The sequence below is a fragment of the Protomyctophum parallelum genome (genome assembly GCF_964188405.1).
Source record: "Protomyctophum parallelum genome assembly, chromosome: 12".
NCBI classification, from domain to species: Eukaryota; Metazoa; Chordata; class Actinopteri; order Myctophiformes; family Myctophidae; genus Protomyctophum; species Protomyctophum parallelum.
Window position 1 is genome coordinate 20,735,836 of NC_139712.1, and position 27,179 is coordinate 20,763,014.

The following is a 27,179-nucleotide window of genomic DNA, read 5'->3' on the forward strand; positions in this document are numbered from 1 at the left end:
CTTCGACACAGTATAACTTATAACAGTATAACTGGAGTGATTTTATATATTTTTTAAAACTGTAATTTTAAAGTCTACTCAGGCTTATGTGAACCCCCTGGGCAGTTCTTAAGTTGCTTGATTCAGTAATTTGATATTTTACATTAATTTTAGCTGCCCCGCTCCATTCCTATACAACTCCTTTATAATGTAACTCCATTTTAATCATGCTGGATTAATGAAAAACTCATTAACTGTTTTTTATTTATTTATAATAATTTTGGAAACAAACCTCCAGCTCCAGCCCCCCCTCATCCTCACAAAATCAATAAATCTTATTAAAAAAAAATTAAAACATTAAATGACAAACCACAGCCCACTCACGTATTAGTAGCCTGGTTTCCAGCCCATAGACCCCGCCCACTAGACTGAGCGCACTGGTTCGCTCTCAGAGTCTGACAATCAGGCTAACGTATTAGGACATTATCAGTCAACAGAAAAAAGGTCAGATGTTTTCGATGAATCTATCATGTTAAAATGGAGTTTTAAGTTATTAGTAAGTTTGTATAGGAAGGGGCGGGGCAGCTAAAATTAATATAAAATATCTAAATACTGACTGAAGTAACTTAAAAACGATGTGGGTGTTCACATAAGCCTGACTAGATGATGAAATGACCAAAAATATTTTTGAAGTGAAATATCCCTTTAATGTCTTTCATGTTATATAGGATTGCTATTGTTTTTGATATTTTAGTTTTTAAGTAGTCTATGTGGGGTTTCCAGGTGAGTTTATCTTTTCACATTGTTAACATCATGACAAGCATTTTCTCCAGTGCGAACATGCTGGCGTCCCTTCAGCGTTTCTCCAGTGACTAACTGAAACTATAATCACACTGTTTAACGTGGAAAAGGATTCTCTCCAGTGTGAGAACGCTGGTGATACTTCAGAGAAGTTAACTGACAGAAACTCTTGTCACAAACTTTACACTGGAAAGGTTTTTCTCCAGTGTGGATACGCTGGTGTATCTTCAGCTCCCTTTTCTGTTTGAAACGTTTGTCACAATATGTACAGTGGAAAGGTCTTTCTCCAGCGTGGTAACTCTGATGTACCCTCAGATAACTTGATGTACTAAAACTCTTGTCACATTGTTTACACTGGAAAGGTTTTTCTCCTGTGTGGCTACGCTGGTGTATGTTCAGTAGGATTAATGTACGGAAACTCTTGCCACAATGTTCACACTGGAAAGGTTTTTCTCCAGTGTGGATACTCTGGTGTTTCTTCAGAGAAGTTGCCCGGGTGAATCCCTTGTTGCAATTTTTACATTGGAAAGGTTTTTCTCCAGTGTGGATATGCTGGTGTATCTTCAGGTCAGTAGAATAATGGTAACTCTTGTCACAATGTTTACAGTGGAAAGGTTTTTCTCCTGTGTGGATACGCTGGTGTCTCTCCAGGTCATTTGAATAATAGAAATTCTTGTCACAATCTTTACAGTGGAAAGGTTTTCCTCCTGTGTGGATACACTGGTGTGTCTTCACGTGTGTTGACTGATTGAAACGCTTGCCACAATCTTTACATTCGAAAGGTTTTTCTCCTGTGTGGATAAGCTGGTGTGACTTCAAGTGAGCCGAGCGATAGAAACGCTTGTCACAATATTTACAGTGGAAAGATTTTTCTCCAGTGTGGATAAGCTGGTGTGACTTCAGAGAAGCTCCATAGCTGAATCTCTCGTCACAATCTTTACATTGAAAAGGTTTCCCTCCATGGTGGATACGCTGGTGTCTCTTCAAGTGAGTTGACTGATTGAAACACTTGTCACAATCTTTACATTGGAAAGGCTTTTCTCCTGTGTGGATAAGCTGGTGTGTCTTCAGGTGAGTTTTGTGATAGAAACTCTTGTCACAATATTTACATTTGAAAGATTTTTCTCCAGTGTGGATAAGCTGGTGTGTCTTCAGAGAACCTGCACAGCTGAAACTCTTGTCACAATATTTACATTGGAAAGGTTTTTCACCAGTGTGAATATGCCGGTGTCGCCTCAGGTCACATGCAGTAATGAAACCCTTTTCACAATGTGTACATATGTGTGTATCGGAAGACCGGGACCTCACTCCTGAGAGAGAGAGAGAGAGAGAGAACATGCAGGTTAAAAATAGTGAGTACAGGTACAACTTCAAAAGCTTCCATCTAGAGCCCTGTTAAATTATGTAATCCCTGGCAAACAACCAGGTTAAAACATTTATCTCAGAACACTCCGTCCTAAACCCGCATCAATCCGGCTTTAGAGAGAAACAGCACAATCTCAGCCACCACCTTAGTAGTAAAATAGATTAAAAAAATGCACTGTGATGCTCTATTTGTAGACTTATGTAAAGCTTTTGATACTGTCCATCATTCCCTTCTGTTGCAGAGATTACACAGTATTGGTTTTGACACAAATGTCTGCAGTTGGTTCCAAAGCTGCCTGTCTGAAAGCTGTCAATGTGTGAAAATGGGTAATACCCAGTCTGGAGTTTTTAACCATTTCAAAAGGTGTCCCACAAGGATCAATACTGGGCCTGATCCCATTTAGTATTTATATAAATAATATCACCTAATTTTTAAATAACTAGGGGTTACGTATGTAACCTAGGTTCTATAACAGCGAGCAAGGCTGCTCACTTTTTGGGAGTTGACGCCCCCTGGCGTAAACACAGAAGCACTACAAATAAACTCACAGACTTTAGGCTGGGACTTTAGACGTGATGACGTTGAAGACCCCGCCCGCCGGGTGCACTTATAAGCGTGCCTCAGCGTCACGTCTCCATTCGATAACAATTGTTCTCTTCTCAAGCAATCAAGAAGGGAATCCTAGTGAGCAGCCTTGCTCGCTGTTATAGAACCTAGGTTACATACGTAACCCCTAGTTCTATTAATACAGCTTCGCAAGGCTGCTCACTTTTTGGGAGACTTCATTAACTCCCTTATTGTCATCACGAAGTCTGGACCCCTAGGGCCCGTACCTTTATCTGTGAGCAAAGGACCACAGTACGTCCCTCAACAGGACTACTGCACCCCAACGGGAAGGCCAATCAGACCTAAGTCTGCAAATGTGCCTAAGAGGGCCGACAGAACAACCGTCATAACGCCCTGGAGAAGACCAACGTCCCCCGCGGGGAACCAAGTCTCTCCACCTAACTGGAGGCCACGCCCAGGACCGCATGCGCCACTGGCGCTGCTGTCACATCCAGTCTATAGAAGGTGGCAAAGGTGGAAGACGACGCCCAACTTGCAGCGGAACAAACATCCTGAACAGAGACCCCCCTACAGAGGGCCCAGGATGATGCCATACCTCTCGTGGAATGTGCTCTCAACCCTACGGGAGGCACCATATCCCTACCAGAGTAGGCCCGCTCTATAGCCTCCACGATCCACTGGGAAAGCCTAACCTTTGAGATAGGCAGTCCCACAGTCTTGGGATCCCAGGAGACAAACAGTTGTGTAGTCTTCCTCGTCACCTGAGTCCTGTCCAAATACAACCTCAATGCCCTTATCGGACAGAGGTTATGCCTCCTCCTATCCTCCTCAGAGGCAAAGGGGGGCGGACAGAACGCCGCCAAGTCCACCGGAACCGGGGCAGCTAGGCGGTTCTTAGGTAAAAATGCCGGATTGGTCTTGATGACCACCCTTGCATCCCCATTGAACCTCATGCATTCCGCACTCGTGGACAAAGCATGGATATCACTGACCCTTTTAGCGATCACCAAAGCTAATAACAACGCTGTCTTCAGCGACAATAGCTTCATACTCAAACCCTCCAAGGGCTCAAACGGTGGCCGGGACAGAGAGTCCAAAACCAAAGCAAGGTCCCACGAGGGGACCAGAGACTTGGTCACCGGATGAAGGTGGCTAGCCCCCTTCATGAACTGGCACACCAGCGGGAGCTGGCCCACCGTCTTGTCCTCAAACCCGATGTGGCAGGCTGAGATAGCAGCCAGATACACCTTGACAGTACTAAAGGCCCTGCCTTTGTCCAAGAGATCCTGGAGGAACGACAGAACGACCCTTACTGGTGCTTGAAATGGCACAACCTGAGCCGGTGAACACCAGTCTTCAAACAACCGCCACCTCATATCATAAGCATCCCTGGTCGACTGCGCCCTCGCACACTGAATAGTGTCGATGACGCTCTGGGGAAGACCCTCCGCGCCAAGATTCAACCTCTCACGGGCCAAGCCCAGAGGTCTAGATCTTCTGGCCGTGGGTGGAATATCTCGCCTTCCGCCTGGGTCAATAGGTCCCTGCGCAACGGAAGCTGCCAGGGCCGACCGTACAGGAGAGGGACTATGTCTGACCTCCAAGAGCCCCATCCTGGGGCCACCAGGATTACTGACAGGCGCTGTGTCCTCACCCTCTCCAACGTGGGAAGGATGAGAGACAACGGGGGAAACGCATAAAGTAGGCCCTGGGGCCAACGATGCGCCAAGGCATCCAAACCTAGCGGAGCCGTCCCTGCTATGGAGAAGAACAGAGGACACTTGCTGTTCTCTTCCGACGCAAACAGATCCACTCGTGGCTCGCCGAACCTCTCCCACAACTGTCTGGCCACTGTTTTGTGCAGTGACCAAGCCGCATAGAGGTATCGGCCCCTGGACAACAGATCCGCTCCCGTGTTCTGGAGTCCCGGAACGTGGGAGGCTCTGACTGAAAGAAGGTGCTCGTCGCACCATAACGTCAGTCTGTGTGCTAGCGCATGCAGTTTGGTGGACCGTAGGCCCCCCTGCTTGTTGATATAGCACATCGTTGTTGTGTTGTCCGTCCTGCCCAGGACATGGGAACCGCTGATGAAACGTTCGAAATGTTGTAACGCCAACATTACCGCCATCAGCTCCAGGTAATTTATGTGGGCAGACCTGATGCTGCCACTCCATACCCCCCTGGCCGTCCTGCCTTCGTGGGTGGCACCCCACCCAGACAGGCTGGCGTCCGTCGTGAGTACTTTCCGGGATACGACCATCCCCATACTCACGCCTTCCGAGAGGAATTGAGCGCCTCTCCACTGGCGTAATGCCTCGAAGCAACCCACCGACACGTTCACAAGATGATGACAACGGTGTTGTCTTACACCCAGTGACTGCATCATGCGCAGCAGAGCCTTGCTCGTGAGCATTTTGAAGCGAAACGCTCTCAAATAGCCGTTCAGAGCCCGTAGGTCTAGAATGGGCCGCATGCCCCCCCCTTTCTTCTTCACGAGAAAGTAGCGGGGGTAAAACCCGGTGTTGCTCTGCTCCATGGGCACCACACGTATAGCCTTCTTCTCCAAGAGAGACGTTATCTCGCCCTGGAGAACCTCGGCTGCCTGACCACTCGCTTGCGAGAACAGAACGTTCCCACAAGTGGGAGGTCTTCTGGCAAACTGTAGTTTGTAACCCTTCGAGATGGTGTTCAACACCCACGGATGAACACCACAACGATTCCACTCCTGTAGACACAGTGCCAGAGGGGTTGAAGCCAGCTCTGCACCTTTTTGTGGTGGAGCGGCGCCCCCTTCGGTCAGAACCCGGGCCTGGGGCCTCTGTCCTGCAATATGGACCTGGGGCTCTGGGGCTGTGTCCACGGCAGTTACACTTGCATTTCGGCCGACAACCCTGGGCCCCCTCGAGGGCCCGGGCTGCTGGCCCATCCCCTTGAGTTTCAAGTGACGATTCAAAAGACCGGTTTTCAGTAGAGAACACTGCTTTATTAAGAAAAGTGGTGGCACAGAAAAAACTGGAGAGACATTTATTCCCAAGAAACAGGTCCTCTTTCCGCCTACACCAAGCGCTTCCGGCATGAGGCCCGTGGCCACTATGCTGCGCTACAGAGAAACTCGGGGAAGGGTGGGGGAGACAGTGTCCGATGTCTCCCCGTGGGGCAGGTCTGGTTATTTCGCCTTCCCGCCAGGTGGTCCTCTTGCCGTGGCCCCTTTGCGGGGGCCGCCGGCCGGAGAAGCCGAGGGGCGCCTGGGCCTGTCGGTCTTCTTGCGGTTGCGAGGTGGGCGGGAAGCTGAGGCCGCCGCTGACGGAGCCCTCTGAGCATCGGGGACCTCGAAGGCGCTCCTCCTGGACCTGGAACGATTGTCCCTGTCCATGGTGCGCTCGTAGGTCGGCCTGTAGGGTTGAGCCTGCTTGGGTCGTGCACCAGACGCCGGGAGACAGGCGCCGATGACCTCCGTGTCATTCTTCGTCTGTCCGTCGCGGGAGCGCATCTCCTCGAGCATGGACGCGAAGAGTGTCGATGTGGAAACCTTCTGTTTCAGAGGAGTACGTCCCACTTTGGGGGACAGCTCCAGCCACCTGGCCCTCTCGAGGACCAGGAGTCTCGCCATGGTTCCGCCCACCATCTCTGTCTGGGCCTGAGTGAGACGGAGGAGCTCAAGGTGCAGGCGCCTCAATTCAGCCATGTGGTCGGGGGTAGGCTCGTCTCCCGCTTCCAACAGGACATGAGACGCGGACCCTTGCAGAAGGGTCGCGGCGTTCAGTGCCCTGGCCGCAGTTGAGGCGCACTTGTAGGCAGCCTTATTAAGTTTGGAGTCGTCCTTGTCCGAAGGCAAGGAGAAGTCCGGGTCCTCGTGGAAGACATTGGGGTTGACACCCATGAGCCATCCGGCAAAGGACTTGTCCATCGGCGGCAAGCTGCCGTTGTCCCGCGCAGTCCAGCAGCTTCATGCCTCCGCCCAGGGAGGTGGAAGCCGAGTAAGGCTGTCCCCAGGATAGCATGAGGGATTTCAGGAACCCGTCATCGACGGGGATCTCAGCCTTGGCCTGGGACTTTGCTGGGTTGCCTTGAATCTTCTTGCGAAACTGTTCGCATAGGGTGTCCTTAGCCACCGGAGGTTCAAGACTGGCCGGCCAGACCAGACCACAGCGGATCGTGGCCTTCTTGAACAGATCGACTATGTCAGTGTTGTCATAGTGGAGCTGCGGTTCAGCCGGAGCAGTCGGAGCTGCAACAGTGTCGGCCGATGCAACTCCAGCAGGAACTGGCGCTGCAATGGGGGCGGCGACAACGGCCGCTTGAGCGGCCACGACGACCGGAGGCAGCTCTGCCACCTCGGCGTCGCTCTCGTCGCTGCTCTCTTCATCATCCTCCCTCTCGTCGGAGGTGTAGGAGGATGCTGAGTCCTGAGGTGAGGACCCCCCAGAGTCCATCTCAGCGTTGTCCACTCTTGGAGCCTGCACCACGTCTGCGTTGTCATCCGCGAGAATGACAACGTCAGGGGCGTCGGGGAGTGGAGCGTCCATGTCGGCGGACCACTGCCTGGCTCCTTGTTTCAGAGCGTTGTTGTAGGCCCTCCGTGCAATAGATGTTGCAATGGCGTGGGCCGCCTCCTCGGGAGTGGCCCCACGCTGTCTATCTGCATCGTAGGTCTCCTGTGCTGCAGCCCGGGCTGCCTCGCCGGGGGTCGGGGCTCCTACGAAGAGGCTCGGAGAGTAGCGGTTAGGGTCAGCTGCCTCCCTGGAGGTTTCCTGACGCTGGGCCTCGTCCTCTCTCCCCCGTGCGTGGGCGTCCCGCTGGATCCGATATGCCCTGTGGGCGCGCTTCAGCCTGCTACGCTTCAGCAAGTCGGAGAGGACAGAGCAATGTGGGCACCGCTCTGGGTTCTCCATCGCCTCCACAGCATGGCCATAGCCCAGGCAGTAGAGACACTCGTCGTGCTTGTCGTCGTGGGCGAGCAGGCCCCTGCAAGCCTTGCAGGCCCTCTGCAGGTTCATGCTGTCAGCGTCCGCTAGGGCGCGACGGCGTCGACGACGGGCCTTGGTCGGAGACTCAGACATCTTAGAAACTAAGATGCACGTGGAAGCAAAAAACAAGGCACGAGGGGCCGAGTTAGCAGGCAACCACGAAATTTCCTGAACAAAACAAGCTAGAAACAAGGCTCGCCGGTTTAAGAACCCGGGTTACGTAAGTAACCTCAAATTCTAATAACCAGTCCTACAGGGCTGCGTGCCTGTAGGCGCCGAGTTGGTAGGTTGTCACGTTACAGTGATGCAGTGGGTGTTGCCACCCACCGCACAAGACGTCACGTGCGTGTGGAAGCTGAGAATAGAGCTATTGTTAGCTTCTATCAGAGACGTCACACATCAGAGACGTCACACAAAGTGGTAGCCAAACAGAAATATTACTATATCCTGCCTAGGTTACCACTCCGTCGCGGGCTTGAAAAGCCGCGAGACGTACGTGTGTCGGCAAGGGCGTGCTATTAATAGCCGCCGCTAACGCCGCCGCACGTGTGGAGGCTAACAAAGGGTTGCCCCGCTCGTAGCTCTTCACACGCACACACGTTCGAGGGCCACGTGGTCGCGGGCTTGTGAAAGCCACGGGACGTATGTGTGGAAGCTGAAAGAAAGCTAAGATAGCTTTATCAGACCGTCACACAGCGTGGAAGCTTAAACAGAATAAAATTATGCTGCTCAAATCACCGTCGCGGGCTTGGAAGAGCCGCGAGACGTAGTGTGTGGCTGGAGCGGGCTGTTAGTAATCACCGCTAAAGCCGCCACACGCGTGGAAGCCAAGGAAGGGTCGTGTACCGCTCCTGGCTCTTCACACGTTCGAGACAGAATAACTTATGCTGCTCAAGTCACCGTCGCGGGCTTGGAAGAGCCGCGGGACGTTGTGTGTGGCTGGAGCGGGCTGTAGTAGTCACCGCTAAAGCCGCCACACGAGTGGAGGCCAAGGAAGGGCGCGTGCCGCTCCTGGCACCTCACACGTTCGGGACCTTTAGGTCCGCGAAAGTTTGTGTGGAAGCAGAAACCTGGCTGTTGCTAGCCACGGTACAGACCGTCACACAGGTAATAAAGAATTACCTCCAAGTTAGTGTTAACTTAGTTAAAGAAAGCGGACTCACCGACTTTCTTCTTCTTGAAGCCTCTGGGATAAGCAGTTTCCGCGGTACCGAGAAGGCTTCTCGTCCTTGTGGAAATAAATCAGATACTCATCCGTGAGGGAGACTTCGTAGCGCCGTGTTATACACGTGAGAAGAGAATAACGAATGGAGACGTGACGCTGAGGCACGCTTATAAGTGCACCCGGCGGGCGGGGTCTTCAACGTCATCACGTCTAAAGTCCCAGCCTAAAGTCTGTGAGTTTATTTGTAGTGCTTCTGTGTTTACGCCAGGGGGCGTCAACTCCCAAAAAGTGAGCAGCCTTGCGAAGCTGTATTAATAGAACAGTAGCTGTCATCTCTATGCAGATGACATTCATGTATTGTACTGCAGACTCTATACAAGTCACAGTGGAAAACCTACAACTTTCTTTTAACGTCCTCCAGGATGCTCTTATAGGTCTCAGATTGATGTTGAACATCAAACAACAAAATGCATGTTGTTCTCCAGAGCCAAAATATCTCCTATAATGACATTCACATATCTCCTATGAATGGAGTTGATATTGAAAGAGTCACATAGTATAAATATCTTGGTATTTGGATTGATGACTTAATTTTAAAGACCATGTAGAGGTCCTTGCTGGTAAATTGCAACATAAAATAGTTTTTTTGTATAGACATAAAGCCAGCTTTCCTGTCATTAGCAATAAGAGAGGCAGTGTTCCTGTCTGTCTTGGATTATGGGGACATAATCTATATACATGCAGCAGCATCCACTCTTAAATCCCTAGACTCTGTTTATCACCCGATTAGATTTATGGTATTAAGGGTGATAGCTATGGTACTCACCATTGTATCTTAAATAACAAGGTTGGATGGTCTTCCCTGACAAAGAGACGAGAACTGCATTGGCACCTGTTCTTGTATAAAGCATGCTTGGAGATTGTCCTAAATAAATCTCATCATTTCTGAATTGGGACTCTGAACCCTACCACACCCGATCAAGTAATTTCCCCAAATTCAAGGTACCAAAAGTTAATTCTGAACTTGGTAGATCTGCTTTTAGCTTCTGTGGCCCTAATACATGGAATGACCTGCAAACTACATTAAAACACCCTCTGCGCCATTGGCGTAGATCTAGGTCAATTGAAGCCTATTATGTAATACTACGCTTACCGCCATTGGCGTAGATCAATGACAATTGCGCTTTTATATCGCTTTCGATCGATCAAGCCATAATGCTACTTGCGTTAGCATCGTTGTTGTTGTCATGACAATGAATCGCCCATCTTAGATCGTTCTCGCAATAATAATCCATTCTATCCGTTTCTTTCAATCGCCTGTATCTGCTATTCCTTGTCCCAGATGTCATTTTTGGTCAAAACAACGTTTCTTTGGTGGCACAGAGCCGACGATGTGGAGCCCTCCAGTGCCAGAACATAGACCCATCTTGTAAACAAGCCCTGTCCAGGACATGTTCCACTTACTAGGTTATGTTCACTTCCGGTAGTCTGGAAATGTGGCTATTCAAAAATAAGAGCTCAACTGGGAAAAATGCTACCGTGAATTAGATCATAATTTATCAATAAATGCTAGCGCTCTAAGTGTTCAAATTGACCACATTGGTACCCTTGAGTCATTTTAAAACCTTGGTGAGCATACATATCCCCTAACTGTTTTTAGATAAGTTTTGAAATTTGCCTTAGCTTTTTATTTGTAAACCTTATGTAATTTACATGTATACCTTTTGTTTTCCTTTTCCTGATCTTCTTGTATTGTGATGTTTTTTTATGTGATATTGTATTACTTGACGACACTGAAAATGTGTTTAATTACTAAGTGTAATTTTGAGAATAAATAAAACTAGAATGAATTTCATTTCATATTTGATATAATATTATATTTGATATTATATGTGACCCAGGGGTGAAAAATGGGTTACAAAATCGTGGGATAAAAAATATATTAAAAAAGATATTATAGGCCTATGTGACCAGATTTGAATGAGAGCCTGCCATCGCGCATGCAAATTCCAGCTTTTCGCCAGAGTTAATAGCACAGGCAGACTCTTCACATACTAGAGCATGTTTGAAATAAGTGTCAGCACTGAAATTGACATGTACATATGAAATAAATGCTTAAACATGTAGCTAGGTGTAATGTTAGAGACCACATAAGTGAACCTTTCAAGCCCGTTTTCTCAACTCGCTGTTTTCTTACTCTATAAGCCATATCTCCAAAACTGGTGGGTCAAACTGAATAAACAATGTCAATTTAAAGCTATGATTCCCTGCTTTCACATGACATGAAAAAACGGAAATTAAAAAAAATCCAATGGCAGTCCCTCAGTCAAATTTGGTCACATATTGTGCCACGGACACTGCGTAACACTGCTCACATGAAGGGTGGGGGAGAGAGAGAGAGAGGGGTGTGCTGGTGGTTATAAAAGATTGTACTCAACTCATCTTTTTGTTCTGTTTCACATTGCTGATAATTGCTGCACACAGGGAAAGTAAAAAACTGGGTTAGAACAGTCTGTCACGGAGAAAAGAAAGTCCTCTGTTGGTATTGGTAAAATACACTGTGTGCACTTCTCACAAGGGCATTAATTAAAAAACACACATTAACACAAGTCGATTCAGATTAGAAGTCGGCAGTAAGGCTTCCCTGAACACTTAGCCCACTAGCATTGATTGAAAAATTAGGATCTAATTCACGCCAGCCTTTTTTCCAGTTGAGCTCTTATTTTGAAAAGCCACATTTCCAGTCCACCGGAAGTCAACATAACCTAGAAAGCTGAACGGAGGCCTTGTTTACAAGATGAATCCAAACCGGGGCACTGGAGAGCTCCACATCGCCGGCTCTGTGCCGTCAAAGAAACATTGTTTTGACCAAAAATGCCATCTGGGACAAGGAATAGGAGATACAGGCAATTGAAAGAAACGGATAGAATGGATCATTATGGCGAGGTCGATCTAAAATTAGCGATCCAGAGGGCTCACGCCTCACGGTGGCACAGTCGGTAGTGCTGTCGCCTCACAGCTAGAAGGTCCTGGGTTCTCCTAATTTAGTAACTGTGCCAACTCTCTTTTCCCCACAAATGTAGATCCTGTCCCTGTGTTTAACACTGACTGACCTCCACTGGACTCCTCCCGATAATCACCATCTTCAGTGTCAGATTCACTGGACTTCTCCCAATAATCACGGTCTTCAGTGTCAGACCCAAGTTCAACTTTAACGTGCGAAGAGATGTCTTCATCCTCATCTTCACTTTTCACTGCTAGTAATGAAGAGATGTCTTCATCCTCATCTTCACTTTTCACTGCTAGTAATGAAGAGATGTCTTCATCCTCATCTTCACTTTTCACTGCTAGTAATGTCAACATTGACCCATCAGGCTCCTCTGGTCTTTGAAGTAGCTCCTCCTGTTCCTGGTTAATCTCTGGAGGCTCTGGTTCCTCCTGAAGCAGACTGGGGCTCCTCTCCTGTTTAGTAGAAAACCCCTCTTGGATGTCTAGGAGCAGAAAAACAACATGATAGTCAACACTGGATTCTGTTTTCTGTCTTTCCTGTGTATAAAATTAGCTATTACCAGTTACGAAGTAGACATTACAAAAGGTGGTTCTGGAAAAGAAAAACTTCATATTTGAGCTCTGATTTGGGAGTAAGTTTGGCTGTGGGCCAATCATATACAACATTTAATTTTCAGTAGGTAGGTCAGTAAGTAGACCAATCATAGCTAATGCCTACAACATACCTCCAGACATGAGGTGACGTGCACTGAAATAGTTGAATGAAGTGTACTCATTTGAATGCTGTTAAATACGGGGTGCAGTGGCTTTTTGGGAATTTTATTTGGAATTTTCAGTCTAAAATGTTATGCTGTATGCTTCTGAACCAATCAGAGTGTCACATACCTTCAGGCTATGAATAATACAGTCATGTACAGGGCAATGACTTTCTGGAACTCTACCAGTAGGCAGGCGCGCCTGGCCCTGTCTGTGGCATTGACACAGTGTCCCCCCCCGATTGAGTCTGACCACGCATGCGCAGACCGTCGCTTTGTATTCAGACAGTCTCAGAGGCACTTAAACTGTAAACAGACCCCCCCCCCCCCCCGCTTGGAGTGGGTCCCCCCCCGCTTGGAGTGGGCCCCCCCACGCAGGACATGGGGGGACACCCTCGTCAAACATCAGAGAGTAAAGTGAAGGTTCCCTGCTAAAGTAATGCTAGTGCTTCCATGCTAGTAAAGTCATTTGCTAAACCAATTTCGCGATAAAATCCGTTAATTGTAACCGATCGTTTTTGAAGATAATACTAGTATGGTACTAACTGGCTAACAGAAATAGCAGAGAAGGAAATATTAACAATGGTATTTTGTAAAAGTGTATTGGCCCGCCTAGCCTACAGAGCTACCGTCAACAACAAAGGATGTTGCCGCCAGATTCTGCGAGAGAAATAAGCAACCAGTTGTGAAAACAACTTCAAGTCCAAAATAAGCGAAAATAACAACACAAATCTTATTTATATAGTTTTTTTATTTGTACTCATTTGGCACATTTACACAGGCCTAATGCATCTGAGACTGTTATTTTAATGTTTGTTTTTTCATACAAAATGCCAAATAAATACAGTAGACTATAATTTTTTAAAGGAGAGATGACAGGCAAACGATCAAAATGACAATGGCTCTACATTATCTAATTGTGTAGACTTTGTAGAAATTAAGTAGGCTAATCTATTATCTAATGCAACAACAAGTAACAACAACAATACTATTTGTGTTGTGTGCAGGCAGCTAATGTGTCTGTTTGGTGTGGGGGAACCCTTGCTACCAATGCTAACTACAGCTTCCATGCTAGTGCTTCCATGCTAGTAAAGTCATTTGCTAAACCATTTTCGCGATAAAATCCGTTAATTGTAACCGATCGTTTTTGAAGATAATACTAGTATGGTACTAACTGGCTAACAGAAATAGCAGAGAAGGAAATATTAACAATGGTATTGGCCAGTGTCTTGGCCCGCCTAGCCTACAGAGCTACCGTCAACAACAAAGGATGTTGCCGCCAGATTCTGCGAGAGAAATAAGCAACCAGTTGTGAAAACAAATTCAAGCCCAAAATAAGCGAAAATAACAACACAAATCTTATTTATATAGTTTTTTGTGTTCTTAGCTTCTGTAAAACAGATTTCATTGCCAAACACTGTCTTTTGAATAGGCTATTGTGTAATGTGAGCTTGTAGATCTTCACTGTTATTGTGCTGTACTTGTGTCACACACACACACACACACACACACACACACATCAATCTAGACAGCACTATAATTGCTTTTTATGCAGTCATAGCACTTTATAGTTAGATATATGTGGGTGATTCTTCAACTTGGGGCACTTTTGAGTTTAGAATTAAAAAAAATGTAAATATGGTTTGAACTCAGTTTAGTTTTCCATTCCTAGGTGTTCATTAAGGGGTCTGGAACAATGATCTTAGCTATCAATCAGGCCATTGCTATTCCTATTTTGATTGTGGGATGTCAATGGGCCATTCACAACCATCTATCCAGGAGGAATGTAATGTCAATAAGCCATCTCTTGGGCAATTGTGGTGAATATGATTGCATTTTGTATCCAGAAATAATGACAAGAGCTGTAGTGTCACCCAAAAGTGCTTTTTGTGCAAAAGTAATGCTTTTAATGGATTCAGAGTAATGAAAAACCCCCAGTTTGACCCCACACATTATGTAGTCATAGCACTTCATGGTTATATGCATAGTTTATACATATAGTTTAATTATATAGATAGATATATTCCACTGTTATGTTCTTAGCTTCTGTAAAACAGATGTCATTGCCAAACACTGTCTTTTGAATAGGCTAATGTGAAATGTGAGCTTGTAGATATGCATCTTCACTGTTATTGTGCTGTACTTGTGTCACACACACACCAAATCAATCTAGACAGCACTATAATTGCTTTTTATGTAGTCAAATTGGTACAGTATACTTTTACAATTTATCCAGGGACAATTGTCTTCTAATAACACTTTACAAATAACACAAGTGCTTACTGTAGTGAATTAAACAGAGAGGACTGGAGTCAATTGGGTTATATTATTTTTAACACGAATTTGAAGCTGTCAAAATCTGACGGCCATTGACACGCCCACCTTTTGGTAACGCCCACTTTTGGCCACGCCCACCTTTTGGTAACGCCCACTTTTGGCCACGCCCACAAAAAGGCCCCCCCTTGTCATTTTCCAGGCAGGCTCCACTGCCAGTAGGATATGCATCACATAAATTAAGGGTAAAAGGCATTTTAGGAAAAGACTGAAGGATTTTTTTATACATATGTCAATATACCAGGTAATGTAATACAATCTGAGTGAATGCACTAACCATATTTGTCATGCTGTAATGTATTTTTTCTTCTTTTGTGATATCTGTAAATGTTGTTTTTATTTAAAAAAAAATTGTATGTATATTATTCTGTGAGGACTGGCCAGGTGTAACAGCTAATGGGGATCCTAAATAAACTAAACTAAAGCTATGGGACAACAACTCTGTAGCGCTGGAGTGGTTTGTTTACCAAACATTAAAAGTCAGATAGGCCTATAGAGCATTCACCTACTACGTATTTCTAACCAAAAATGTTTTCAGATAGATATTTTAGCGTGCTTATTCCATTTAAAATGTGTAACACACTGTCCGGATGTCATCTTGAATGAGATTAAAAACAGAATAGTTATGTGATCAACATCAGCTGTGTCTGGAGGAACGTGCAGCAATGGGAATCAAACAGGCATCACAAATGTGCCCAAATGTGATGAGGCCATTACATTTGGGCACATTTGGGCAAGTGGCTATGGCCGAATTTAGCCCAAGGAGGCTTAGGGGTAGAGTGGCCGGATGGGACCGCACAGTCCCCAGTTCGAACCCGGGCTCCCCCAAAGTTAGTGTCGATGTGTCCTTGAGCAAGACTCTGAACCCCTAATTGCTCCCGATGTGCAGTTGGTGCCTTGCATGGTCTCCACTGCCACCGGTGTGGAATGGGTGAATGTATTTGCACAATCTAAGCAGTGTGGGTTTTTTTGCCTTATATAGGCTGTTAATGGTGGCCACTATTGGAAGCCACGTAGTTGGAATGGCGGTGAGTCGGAATGTCACTCTGTCCCCCCATGATGGGATACAGCGTCCCCAGTAAAAACCCACTCACCCAAGTCAAAGTCGTGGAAGTGCTGGGGTAATCGTCTCCGTCTCTTCCCCCGTCCTGCTGCTGAGAGCCTTGGAGAAATGGTTCTGGCTGCTTCTGGAAAACTCATCTTCGCCTGCAGACTGGACGCCATAGACCGGCCTGGGGTCTCTGGAATGAAGGAACAGAAAAAGGATGTTGACATTGACGTCTACTTTACACGTGACTGGAAGTTACACAAGCTGGAAGTACCTTCACAAAAATGCCGGGACAACGCTCCACACGTCCCAAACTCTTCTCCCTTCTAGCTCCAAAACTATGGAATGCACTTCCCATTACAATCAGAACTGCAGCCTCACTCCCAATCTTACGCCATAGTCTGAAAACCCACCTCTTCAGACTCCATCAAGGCCCGTAGCACTTGCCCTAGCCCCGACGAACTTACAGGCATATGTGTAACGGACCCCGAGAAGGCTGAACTTTAATTTGAAGGGTATGGCCGGAAGCGCCAGCCAGCTCCTTCCGGCTGTCATCAGAGAGGGCTATTTAAATCCAGCTTAGCATGTGTAGGGAGAGGAATTGTTTGGCATGGACGGACGGCATGGGGAATCGCATGACAAACTAGACATGTTTGGTGCGATCCCCATGGACAGGTAACTTTGAGAGAACACAAGAATGGACCTTGAGAGAGACGAGCGGTTCATATCTCAATGATTTAGCGCCTAGCTGGAAGGGGGCAAAAGGTATTTTGTTTGGATGTCTACTCTGTACTGTTGTTTGTCTGTACTGTTGTTGAATTCCCTAGAAGTTTATTATAAATGTTATATTGAGTTTTATGGTCTTGATCTATTGTGTAATGTGTTATGGTGGGCTGGTGGTTTATGATTCTGGATGCTTTGTGTAGATTATTAGAAATGTAGGCTGTGTATATATGGGAAATGTGCAATGCCAATGCATACATATGATTTCCTTTGTATATGAAACTGCTTATATATATGATGTACTGATATGTAACGTTATTGATGCGATGTTATTGATCTTTGATGTATGTATTATATATTCTTCTTTCAGTTTTCACGGTGACAGTTTACAATAAAATGGTAAAATTCATCAGTCGATCTCCAACTCCTTATTGCCAGCTGGGTCCGCTACAGTGAAAACTTTACCCAAATGGCCTCATCACCTCTACATATCTTCACCCTGCTGCCTGCTATCTACTCTACACCTGAAATAAAATGGCCGCCACTCAACCTCTGAGGCATCACCTGAGCTCAACATCATCAAACCTGTTGACTGGATCTGGTAAACAGCAGCACGAACACTACAGCTAAAAAACAGAACATGCACAACAAGGTCAGGAAACAAACCATATGCAAAAGGAACTAAACAAAATGATGAGACTTGCACAAGGATTGTTTAATTATATTTTCAGCTGTTTATGATTTCCAAGATTGTTTCTGTTTAATTGATAATACAGTTGGCCAAGGGAAATATACTTTTCTGTGCTAAATTATTTTCTATGGTCATTTAAGGTTTATTCTCAAGTTTCCTTTACAAAATGGCAGACAATACAGATTCCGAGGTCGAGCATAAATTGAAGAGTATTTTTGACCTATAGGCCTATGAGCATTGGAAAATGGCAGCACGAATAGTAAAGAAACAGTTAAGATCCAGCGTTACAGAGAGTGACCCAAGACTTCTCCTTTACACCTTGGAGAAGAGTAAAGACATTTTTGAACTGTATGGTGAAATCCAGAAATGCATCACACCACCTGTTGTTCTACGAGTCCGAGTGGATTTATGTGAATACTTTTCAAGAGATCTTTTCAAAGTTGTTGCTGAGAATATGGTAAATGGAAAGTTTTATGGAATGGAAGTGCATAATTATTTTCATGAGTACGAAATTGTACGTGAGCAGGAAGAACAAAGGAAAGCTCTGGAAGTTCAAAAACATGAGATGGAGAGGCAAGAGGAGATACAGAGGAGGTTCCTGGCTGCTAAGCAGCGACAACAGAGGGCTGCCGCAGAGACGCGAGAGCAGCAGAGGCTCCTGGCTGCTACGGAGGAGCAGGAGCAACAGAGGGCTGCCGCAGAGAAGAGAGAGCAGCAGAGGCTCCTGGCTGCTACGGAGGAGCAGGAGCAACAGAGGGCTGCCGCAGAGAAGAGAGAGCAGCAGAGGCTCCTGGCTGCTACGGAGGAGCAGGAGCAACAGAGGGCTGCCGCAGAGAAGAGAGAGCAGCAGAGGCTCCTGGCTGCTGAGCAGGAGCAACAGAGGGCTGCCGCAGAGAAGAGAGAGCAGCAGAGGCTCCTGGCTGCTGAGCAAGAGCAACAGAGGGCGGCTACGGAGGAGCGAGAGCCACAGAGGAGACTCCTTGCAGTCACAGAGGAGCAACATGAGGAGATCCAACCGACACAACAGCCAGGCCTGGGTGCTCCGAACGGCGAGAAAGAAATGTGTGTCAAGAAACTGCTGGAGATGGAGGGAGCAGCAGCGGGGAGACCCAAAGACTCAGTCCAGCAGCATGCAGCTGCCCTGGCCTCAGATGCCGAGGCACCAGGGGGTTCAGTGGGAGCTGGTGCTCGACAGGTCAGGGGGGCCGAGCCTCATGCAGTCGCTCTGGTGGCTTACAAGGTGGCTGCCAAGGAAGACTCCCCGGCTGCTGTAGTAGCGGAACGGGCAGCTAGAGGAGCGTCGCAGCAACGAGGACAACCTGAGGAAGCACAGGCACCTCTGCCCAAGGTGGGAGGAGGCATCATGATGGGAGACGGGTGGTACAGTTTATTGCTACCTCTTGTGAACATTTTAAATGCTTCTGGGGTCACATGATTGATGGAAAAATAATTTGTAATTTTAAACTTGGTGCAAAGGGTTTGAAATTCACTGTATTATTGGTGGGAGTGTAACGGACCCCGAGAAGGCTGAACTTTATTTTGAAGGGTATGGTCGGAAGCGCCAGCCAGCTCCTTCCGGCTGTCATCAGAGAGGGCTATTTAAATCCAGTTTAGCATGTGTAGGGAGAGGAATTGTTTGGCATGGACGGACGGCATGGGGAATCGCATGACAAACTAGACATGTTTGGTGCGATCCCCATGGACAGGTAACTTTGAGAGAACACAAGAATGGACCTTGAGAGAGACGAGCGGTTCATATCTCAATGATTTAGCGCCTAGCTGGAAGGGGGCAAAAGGTATTTTGTTTGGATGTCTACTCTGTACTATTGTTTGTCTGTACTGTTGTTGAATTCCCTAGAAGTTTATTATAAATGTTATATTGAGTTTTATGGTCTTGATCTATTGTGTAATGTGTTATGGTGGGCTGGTGGTTTATGATTCTGGATGCTTTGTGTAGATTATTAGAAATGTAGGCTGTGTATATATGGGGAATGTGCAATGCCAATGCATAAATATGATTTACTTATATGAAACTGCTTATATATGATGTACTGATATGTGACGTTATTCATGCGATGTTATTGATCTTTGATGTATGTATTATATGTTTTTCTTTCAGTTTTCACGGTGACAGTTTACAATAAAATGGTAAAATTCATCAGTCGATCTCCAACTCCTTATTGCCAGCTGGGTCCGCTACAATATGCAAAGGCTCAACTTATGTAACTTAGATAGCATTTTATGCAGACTTATAGCACTAGAATAGCATTTTATGTAGACATAGCAGGAACCTGGGCAGGAGGACATTCAGCCTGGGTGGAGGTCGGGGCGGACTGAAGGCAACAGACCTGGCAGACGTGGGGGGTGTGAATCTCCTACCAGGGTCTGCCCAGGATGAGTGAAATGCACTTCCCATCACAGTCAGAACTGCAGCCTCACTCCCAATCTTCCACCGTAGTCTGAAAACCCACCTCTTCAGACTCCACCATGGCCCGTAGAACTTGCCCTAGCCCCTTAGATAGCATTTTATGTCGACTTAGATAGTATTTTAGACAGACTTATAGCTCGTTACGTAGACAGCACTATAATTGCATTTTATGTAGTCATAGCACTTTATAGTACACATGTATATATTGTATAATATATAATAGTATAGTATACTATAGTATAGTATAGTATGTATAGTTGACATAGATACCCCACTGTTACATTCTTAGTTTATACACGATTCATGATAACTACTTTTAATATATGTGATGTATGACATGCTTTTGTTTGTTTGCTTAAATGTAAGTCGCTCTGGATCAAGAGCGTCTGCTAAATGCCTAAATTGTAAATTGTAGTGGAGTGCACAGGGAATGAATAATTTAGGGGCAGATTCTCTCCACGTGGTTCCCAGAGACAGTGAGGGTGATAGGATGAGCCCTGTGTGTGATGGGGCCCAAGGAATGACCATTCAGAGCGAAGGCAGACAGAAGCCTCGAGAGGAGACACAGGGAGGCCCACCTTCTGAGCATACTGGAGGTCAATGAAGCTCTCATCGGCCCCGGAGTCGATAAGAGCTGGAACGGTGAGTGTCTGTCCCTGCCATGTGAGAGTGACAGGGAATCCGGCGACACTGGTGTGAGGCTGGGAAGTAGTAGTGAGACAGATCACCCGAAAACCCAGAGTAGATTAAACTACACTCCCTGGTGGCGAGGAAGTGGACACCTTGGGGAGCAGAATGGGACAGGAGTGAACACTGTGCGCTGAGCTGGCACAATATGCCATGTAGTCGGCAGTGCTCGCACTCAGCCGGAGATAAGTGACCCCTGGAAGTCACCAGGATTTGACCCAGTTGCATGGCGGCGTCCTCACATGTGAGACTGGAGGATGCAGATGGAACTTGCTCGGGCCGAGTGAGACTGGTGGGGGCGGAGGGAGATGGCTTGACAGCAGCGTGATGCTGGGAAGCCCTTTCACGCTTAGGTGCACGGCGTCGCTCATCAATGGAAATGGACAGAGAGATGAGTTCGGTCAGAGTGGGGGGTCTCTCTCTTGGCCAGGGCATCCCTCGTAGCCTCACTCAAAACCCGGATGAACGCGCTGCGGAGTGCAGCCTCGCTTCAGTCACAGCGGGCGGCGAGGATGCAGAACTCAGTGGCCTAAACTGCTACTGAGCTATAGCCCTGGAGGGCAGAGAGAGCTTGTTTATCGGCTATTTATAGCAAATATGTTTAGTGTAGAGCAAAACAGGTGGTGTCCTAGGACCTAGGTATACTGTGGAGCCCTGGGGGATTAGGGTACACCGGTACAGTATAGGGTATAACCAATTAGACTTGAAAAATAGCATATCGACAAGCCCATAGCGCGGCAACAAGTGTCACGCTTGTAGATCTGCTATTTTCTTGAAAACATGTGCAAATCTTTGAATATATATATCCTTTCACAGCAAACGTTTTTAACTCATATTTTGCTTCTAGGGGTCCCTGGAACAACATATTTTCAGAAGGGGGCCAGACAAATAATGTAGTGTGTGTTTGACTATGGTTTGACTGGATTGCTGAATTCCTACAATGACCATAGTGCACTGCCCCTCCTTGTGGATTAGACATTTTTGTAGACATAGCACTGAGTCTATAGTGTATAGTATACTCATAGTTTCATTATAGACATTCCACTGTTAGGTTCTTAGCTTACGTATAATTCTTGACTCTTTTTATGTATTTGATGCATCGCCAGGTTTTGTTCTTGCTTACTGTAAATCGCTCTCGATTAAAGGACAACTTTAGTTTTTTTCAACCAAGGTTAATGTTTTAGGTTGTAATTAAACAAAGTAAAAGGAACTGACATATTGAGCCTATGACACACAGTGTGGCTTCACCCCAATAGGCCTCCTTCACATTCAGTAGATCCTGTGATCTTTTGTGGCCAGATATAATTTATTGGGGTCTAGTAGGACTATAGTAAATAATAAAATAATAAATCGCTGTAACATTTTGTAAAAGAAATACATATTTAGCCCCATGCTCGAATGCCCCCGTCCCCCTGTCAAAAACACCTAAAATCCCTAAAACTAAAGAAAGCAGCAAATGAAAAAACACACCTTTTACTTTCTCTAATCACAACCTAAAACATGAACCTTGGTTGAAAAAAATCTAAAGTTGTCCTTTAAAAGCGTCTGCTAAATGCCAAAATTGTAAATTGTACTTGTAGTCCAGAAAGGAAAGTGTTTCTTGTGTCCTTTAATAGTATCATTACAATAAGATCTGGTTGCAAAAGGGGTGAAGTGGCCCTTTAATATATATAATTATACTACACAACAACGGACTGCCAGTCAGTCAGTTGTTTACCTCTGTTGGTGTGCCCACATGTGATGCTTTGTTAAGACAACTGGAGGTGTCTAGTAACAGTATCATAGTGGCACTAACGAAACCTACATATGAGGAGCTGTTACCGGGTCACGTCCAGGCTGCGCAAGCACAGCTGGCTCAGCAGCCTGCTGCTGATTAGGTAGGTCAGTAGCCTACTTATATATGCACTACTGTACTTTGTTTTGTATTAATTGATCGCTTTTCTCCTTTTCCCATGTTGTTTATCTTTTGTACGTTGATCTTATGTGATATGGACTACTGTCTGAAATAAAGATTATATATTATAATCAAGCCGTCCCAAACTTGTGTAAAACATTTGGCCTGATGGTGAAAGATAGGTCATTGGGTCACATGGGTTAATCTTCCAGGGAGCATGCATGCTCAGAGCAAGCTTCAAGGCCTAAAGTGGACTAAAGGTGGAGCGAGTTAGAGTTAAGCTATTTGGGTACCAGAATCTGCAAAATTCATCCTTGCTGGGTGCATTAAAGGACTAATCACTGCAACTATTGGAAGAAGCTGCATTCAGTTAAAGTACAGCTAGCAACTGTTGCATGTGACAATGAACGCCTTGATGCTGGAAAAGAGAGAGAGACAAAGGCCCAATTCCAATAGCCTCCCTCAAGCACTGAGCCGTCATTGACTTTAGTGACGTCAGCTGTAAGTGCTTGAGGGTGAGAGGCTGCAAGGGCTGGACTTGGTGGTGAACAAACGCTAACACTATTTTCGTGCTTGGACACAGACCCAGGGACACAGCCACGCACATAGCTGTCTATAGACCGATTCAGAAAGGTCTCATGGTCGCAGGCAACGTATTTCCTGTAGGCGGAGACGACATATCTGCGGTTTCCCCACACCTCCTACTACAGTGAATGGAAAAGTGACTGATGTTAGTCTGCCTCTAGCCTCGATACCCAGGCTTTCATTTCGTCTGCGCGAAAGATGAAAGCCTGGAAAAAGCCGTGGGCTGAACCAGTCTAAAAGTGGGAGTCAACCCTTCCGGGTGGGCGTCGCTCTAAATGATGTGACGTAGCGCTGCACTAGGGGGGAGAGGAGGGGCCGGGGGTGACGGACAGATCGATGAGATCCAATCTGGGTGCGCGCATTTCTGAGGCGCGACCCTCCCATCTAGGCCAGAAATGTCTCTGCTTAGGTCAGGCTAGTCTGCCTCAAACGTTACTCTTTTACCTGCTTTTTACTAACACTAACATTACTTTATTGCTTAGTATAAGGTATAAAGTGCAGCAGCCATGTGTTCCTAAAACAGAAGGATTGGGTATTGGGTAAGACTGACGTTATGTATCTTTCAGGACCTTTCACTGCTTTGTCTCAACCATTACTATATGGCTCTGGTCTCAGACACCGCGGTAGATATTTTGACATTCCGTTTTATTTTGTTGCCACTACTGTTGGAGCAGCCATAAACTACACCGATGTTCTGGTCATCTTTGTAATTAGTGTTAGTAAAAAGCAGGTAACAGAGTAACGTTTGAGGCAGTCTAACATCAGTCACTTTTCCATTCACTGTAGTAGAAGGAGGTACGGGGAAACCGCAGATACTGTATGTCGTCTCTGCCTGCGACCATGAGACCCGTTTCTGAATCGGTCTATAGGAGTGGTTGCACTCTGTCCTTAGCATCGATGCTGACTTTGGCAAAGGGTGCATAAAGGCGCGGGGCTGAGCCCTCACTGACTTACCGATTTTAAATGGGACAGCCCTCAAGCCCTCGCAGACTTCACATGAACGCGTGCCTAAGTCAGTGAGGGCTCATTTAGTCAGCAAGGGAGCGGATTGGAATTGGGCCTTACTGAGTTCTGGCTTGTCTTCAGGTTCCTCCTGTTTCATTGAAACGGGTCTGGCTGGGTATGGAGAGTTCATCTGCACCTGCTGTCTGGACTCCTCACAGTCTGGAATGAAAACAATAAAATCCCAAAGTTCAGGATTAATTGCAAAGACTTTGAGAGACACTTAACTTCAACTCTCTCTCTCTCTAGATCATCGTCACTTCCAGTTATCCCGGTTATCTGGCCAGTGTCTGTCCTGTGTCTTTTCTTGACAATAACAGCCAATAAGGAAGGAAGGGTAATCACTTTTCAATTGGACAAGTTACTTTTGCACAGAGAATTTCAGGGTCAGGCCCTTCTTTCCTGCAATCATGGGCGCGGCAAGTATGGGGCTTTTGGAGCGGCAGCCTCCCCTGTCGAGATGGTCCAAAAATATATATATTGAATTGATTGAATGCCTTACTTGCTTTGTATGACTGGTTTACAAAATGCTGTACCCCCCCCCCCCCCCCCAAAGAACAACACAAGAGTCACATACTGTTATTAACACGGTTACTCGGATGAGGAGTTGGAAATAACACAGCGACAACTAATAAGTAACAGGTGTGCGTTTGTTAGAGAAATAAGAAATGTGTTATTATTTTATTGTAAAGCTGCAAAGGACTTGTGTTTTGGAGAAACACACAAGGGGTGATGTTTGTCGAGGCAGAGTGTTTGTGTTGGAGCGTATCAGTGCACAGTTCAGAGATGTCTGTGTGCGCGTGTGTACACATCTCTCTCTCTCTCTCTCTCTCTAGTAGTTTAAGTGGGCTAAGGCTAACTGATTGTAATGCTTGCTGATGCATACACAATGCCTAATGGAGAGGTATGTTAAATATATTTTCTTGTGTGTTGCGCTGTGCAGGCTGCCTGTCACGGTGCAAGGAGCAGTGTGTGGTTGTGCGTGCACACGTGTGTACATGCTGCTGCGGTGCTACGACCTAAATAAGTCATTATTAGGCCAATTATACCCAAATAAGGCCCGGAATTTTGCGCTTTCCCTCCCACCCTTCAGCCCCCCTGGTATAAATAAATTTCCGCGCGCCTGCCTCATGCCTGCAATATTTTCTGTAGTCTATAATATGTCATCGAAAATATAATTCTTAATTAAGGGACCAAGCCTGAAGGGACTTCTTGGTCCAATATTGTATTTAGCCAGATTATTTTTCTTCTTCCGCCAATAAAAAGCAAGGCTTTTGCACACCTACAGGCGACAGGTGCGTAGGGGCTCATTAATAGTATGGATTTTCGCTGGTGAGGTGACCACCAAACTACAACATGACGTCACAAGCCGCGGTGAAGAGCAAACCACCGCCACCGGCCCCAGCCCTTCTCTCTGTTTTTACTCACCACCGCTCAACGTTATTTCAGCTCCGGTGGTCACCTCACCACCGGAGCGGTGGTCACCCCACCACCAAAAATCCAGACTATGAATGAGTCTTAGGGCCGATTCATACTATTATTTTACCGCTGTTTCGGCGCTGTAGTGCCGAAATGATTTCGGCTCATCAGAAAATTTCAGTAGCACCGAAGAGCCGACTTTAGCACGGTACCTGCTCCCCCGAACCTCAAATGACGTCACATTGTATTTGTAGGCTCTACAGCACCGAACCGACTTTTATTCGGTTAAGGTGCCCAACAATGAAAAAGAACAAACACCCACACACTGTCTTCAAATGCAGTGAAAACACTTTAATAGGGAGACAGCAACGTTTCGGCCTATGTGGCCTTCATCAGGCTATCTTTATATAAAGATTATTATTATATTATTTATTATTAAATAATTATTATTTGTATTTATTATTTTTATTATTATTTTTTTTATTTTTTTTAAGCTGACCCTAACCAACTCAAATTGTATTTATAAGGAAGGACTATATAAAACTATCTAACCTTATCCAAAAAGCCCCCCAAAAGGTGGGTGCCACTCGTCCCGAGTTGGCATAGCCCTCTACCATATTGCAATTTGCAAGGTTTCGCAAAAACTGACTGCACTGCAATGGTTAAGACAGAATTGCAATATTTGGCAGAACAAAAAAACATACAAATACAAAATATACATTGAGGAACCATAAGCCTTTGGCTTCGGGCTTGGCCCCTCAATAAAGTGTTTTCTATTTCGGTTCATGACTAAAACAGTGAGATGCTCCTATAGTCCTATCATTTTCACGTCACTCACATTTACAATATTATTGATAACAAACCTACCTTCCCGGATGACTTATTCTGGTAGAAAACACAATTTTAACCCTGGGGAACTATTATAGTATCTCGACTGCATTATCTCTTAGCATTAGCTTTACAGTTTAGCATACAAAACAAACCGTCTTTGAACTTCGTGTGCAAATTAAGCCTACTCCCGTTTTCACAACTGTCACTCTTTACAGACTGTCGTGCAACGAGAATCTCAGACACAAGTTGCACAAATAAGGGTTGTACTTGTACTGTACACTGCAAACAAAAAAATATCATCACACAGATAGTCTGATATATCACGTTCAGATTCTGCTCCGGTTGTTTGGCAGAGCTGCGTCAGTCAGCTAGGATAAGGCAGCTACGATAAGACCTCGGTGGCCGAGCTCTTCAAAATAAAAGAACCCGCTAGTAAACAAAAACGATTAATTTGCATTGAATTAAAACAATACATTAAGTATTTAAACGAAAATATACAACACAAATTATGTTTCAGTGTATTTTTATTATCATTTACAGTTATTAACCTTAACAAATTATTCACTGGTGTGCTTATTGTTACAAATATGACACTGGACAAAAAACGGCTCTTCGGGCCAGCTGTTGTGACATACGCACGCGTTCGGGAAGACCCCCTCTACAACACCCCACTCTCCGCTAAGCGGGAGAGGTATAAAATTCCGAGCAGCAGGCCTACTATAGTGTCAAAGGTCAGAAAAGTGCCGTTTCCAGACGAGAGTGGACACTGGACAAAAAACGGCTCTTCAGGGCAGCTGTTGTGACATACGCACTTGAGTAAGTTCACCTAAAGCATAATATCCTCACTATTCAGAAGGTTTTTGGCCCATTTTTTTTATTTTATTTATACAGTTTGACACTGAGGAAGTGTCACGTCACTTAATTTATT

The 27,179-nt window shown here is 45.9% G+C and overlaps 1 protein-coding gene across 1 annotated transcript; it reads right to left on the minus strand.

Moving 5' to 3' along the window:
* Nucleotides 1-865: 865 nt before the first annotated feature.
* On the minus strand, nucleotides 866-26,421 carry LOC310867570 (uncharacterized protein). The gene is made up of 5 exons (XM_083777685.1): nucleotides 26,404-26,421; nucleotides 24,065-24,163; nucleotides 16,038-16,184; nucleotides 11,959-12,336; nucleotides 866-2,090 (listed from the first exon to the last, which is right to left on the minus strand). The coding sequence occupies exons 2-5, from the start codon at nucleotides 24,132-24,134 to the stop codon at nucleotides 877-879; spliced, it is 1,809 nt and encodes a 602-aa protein (XP_083633811.1). The 5' UTR covers nucleotides 24,135-24,163; nucleotides 26,404-26,421; the 3' UTR covers nucleotides 866-876.
* Nucleotides 26,422-27,179: the final 758 nt, after the last annotated feature.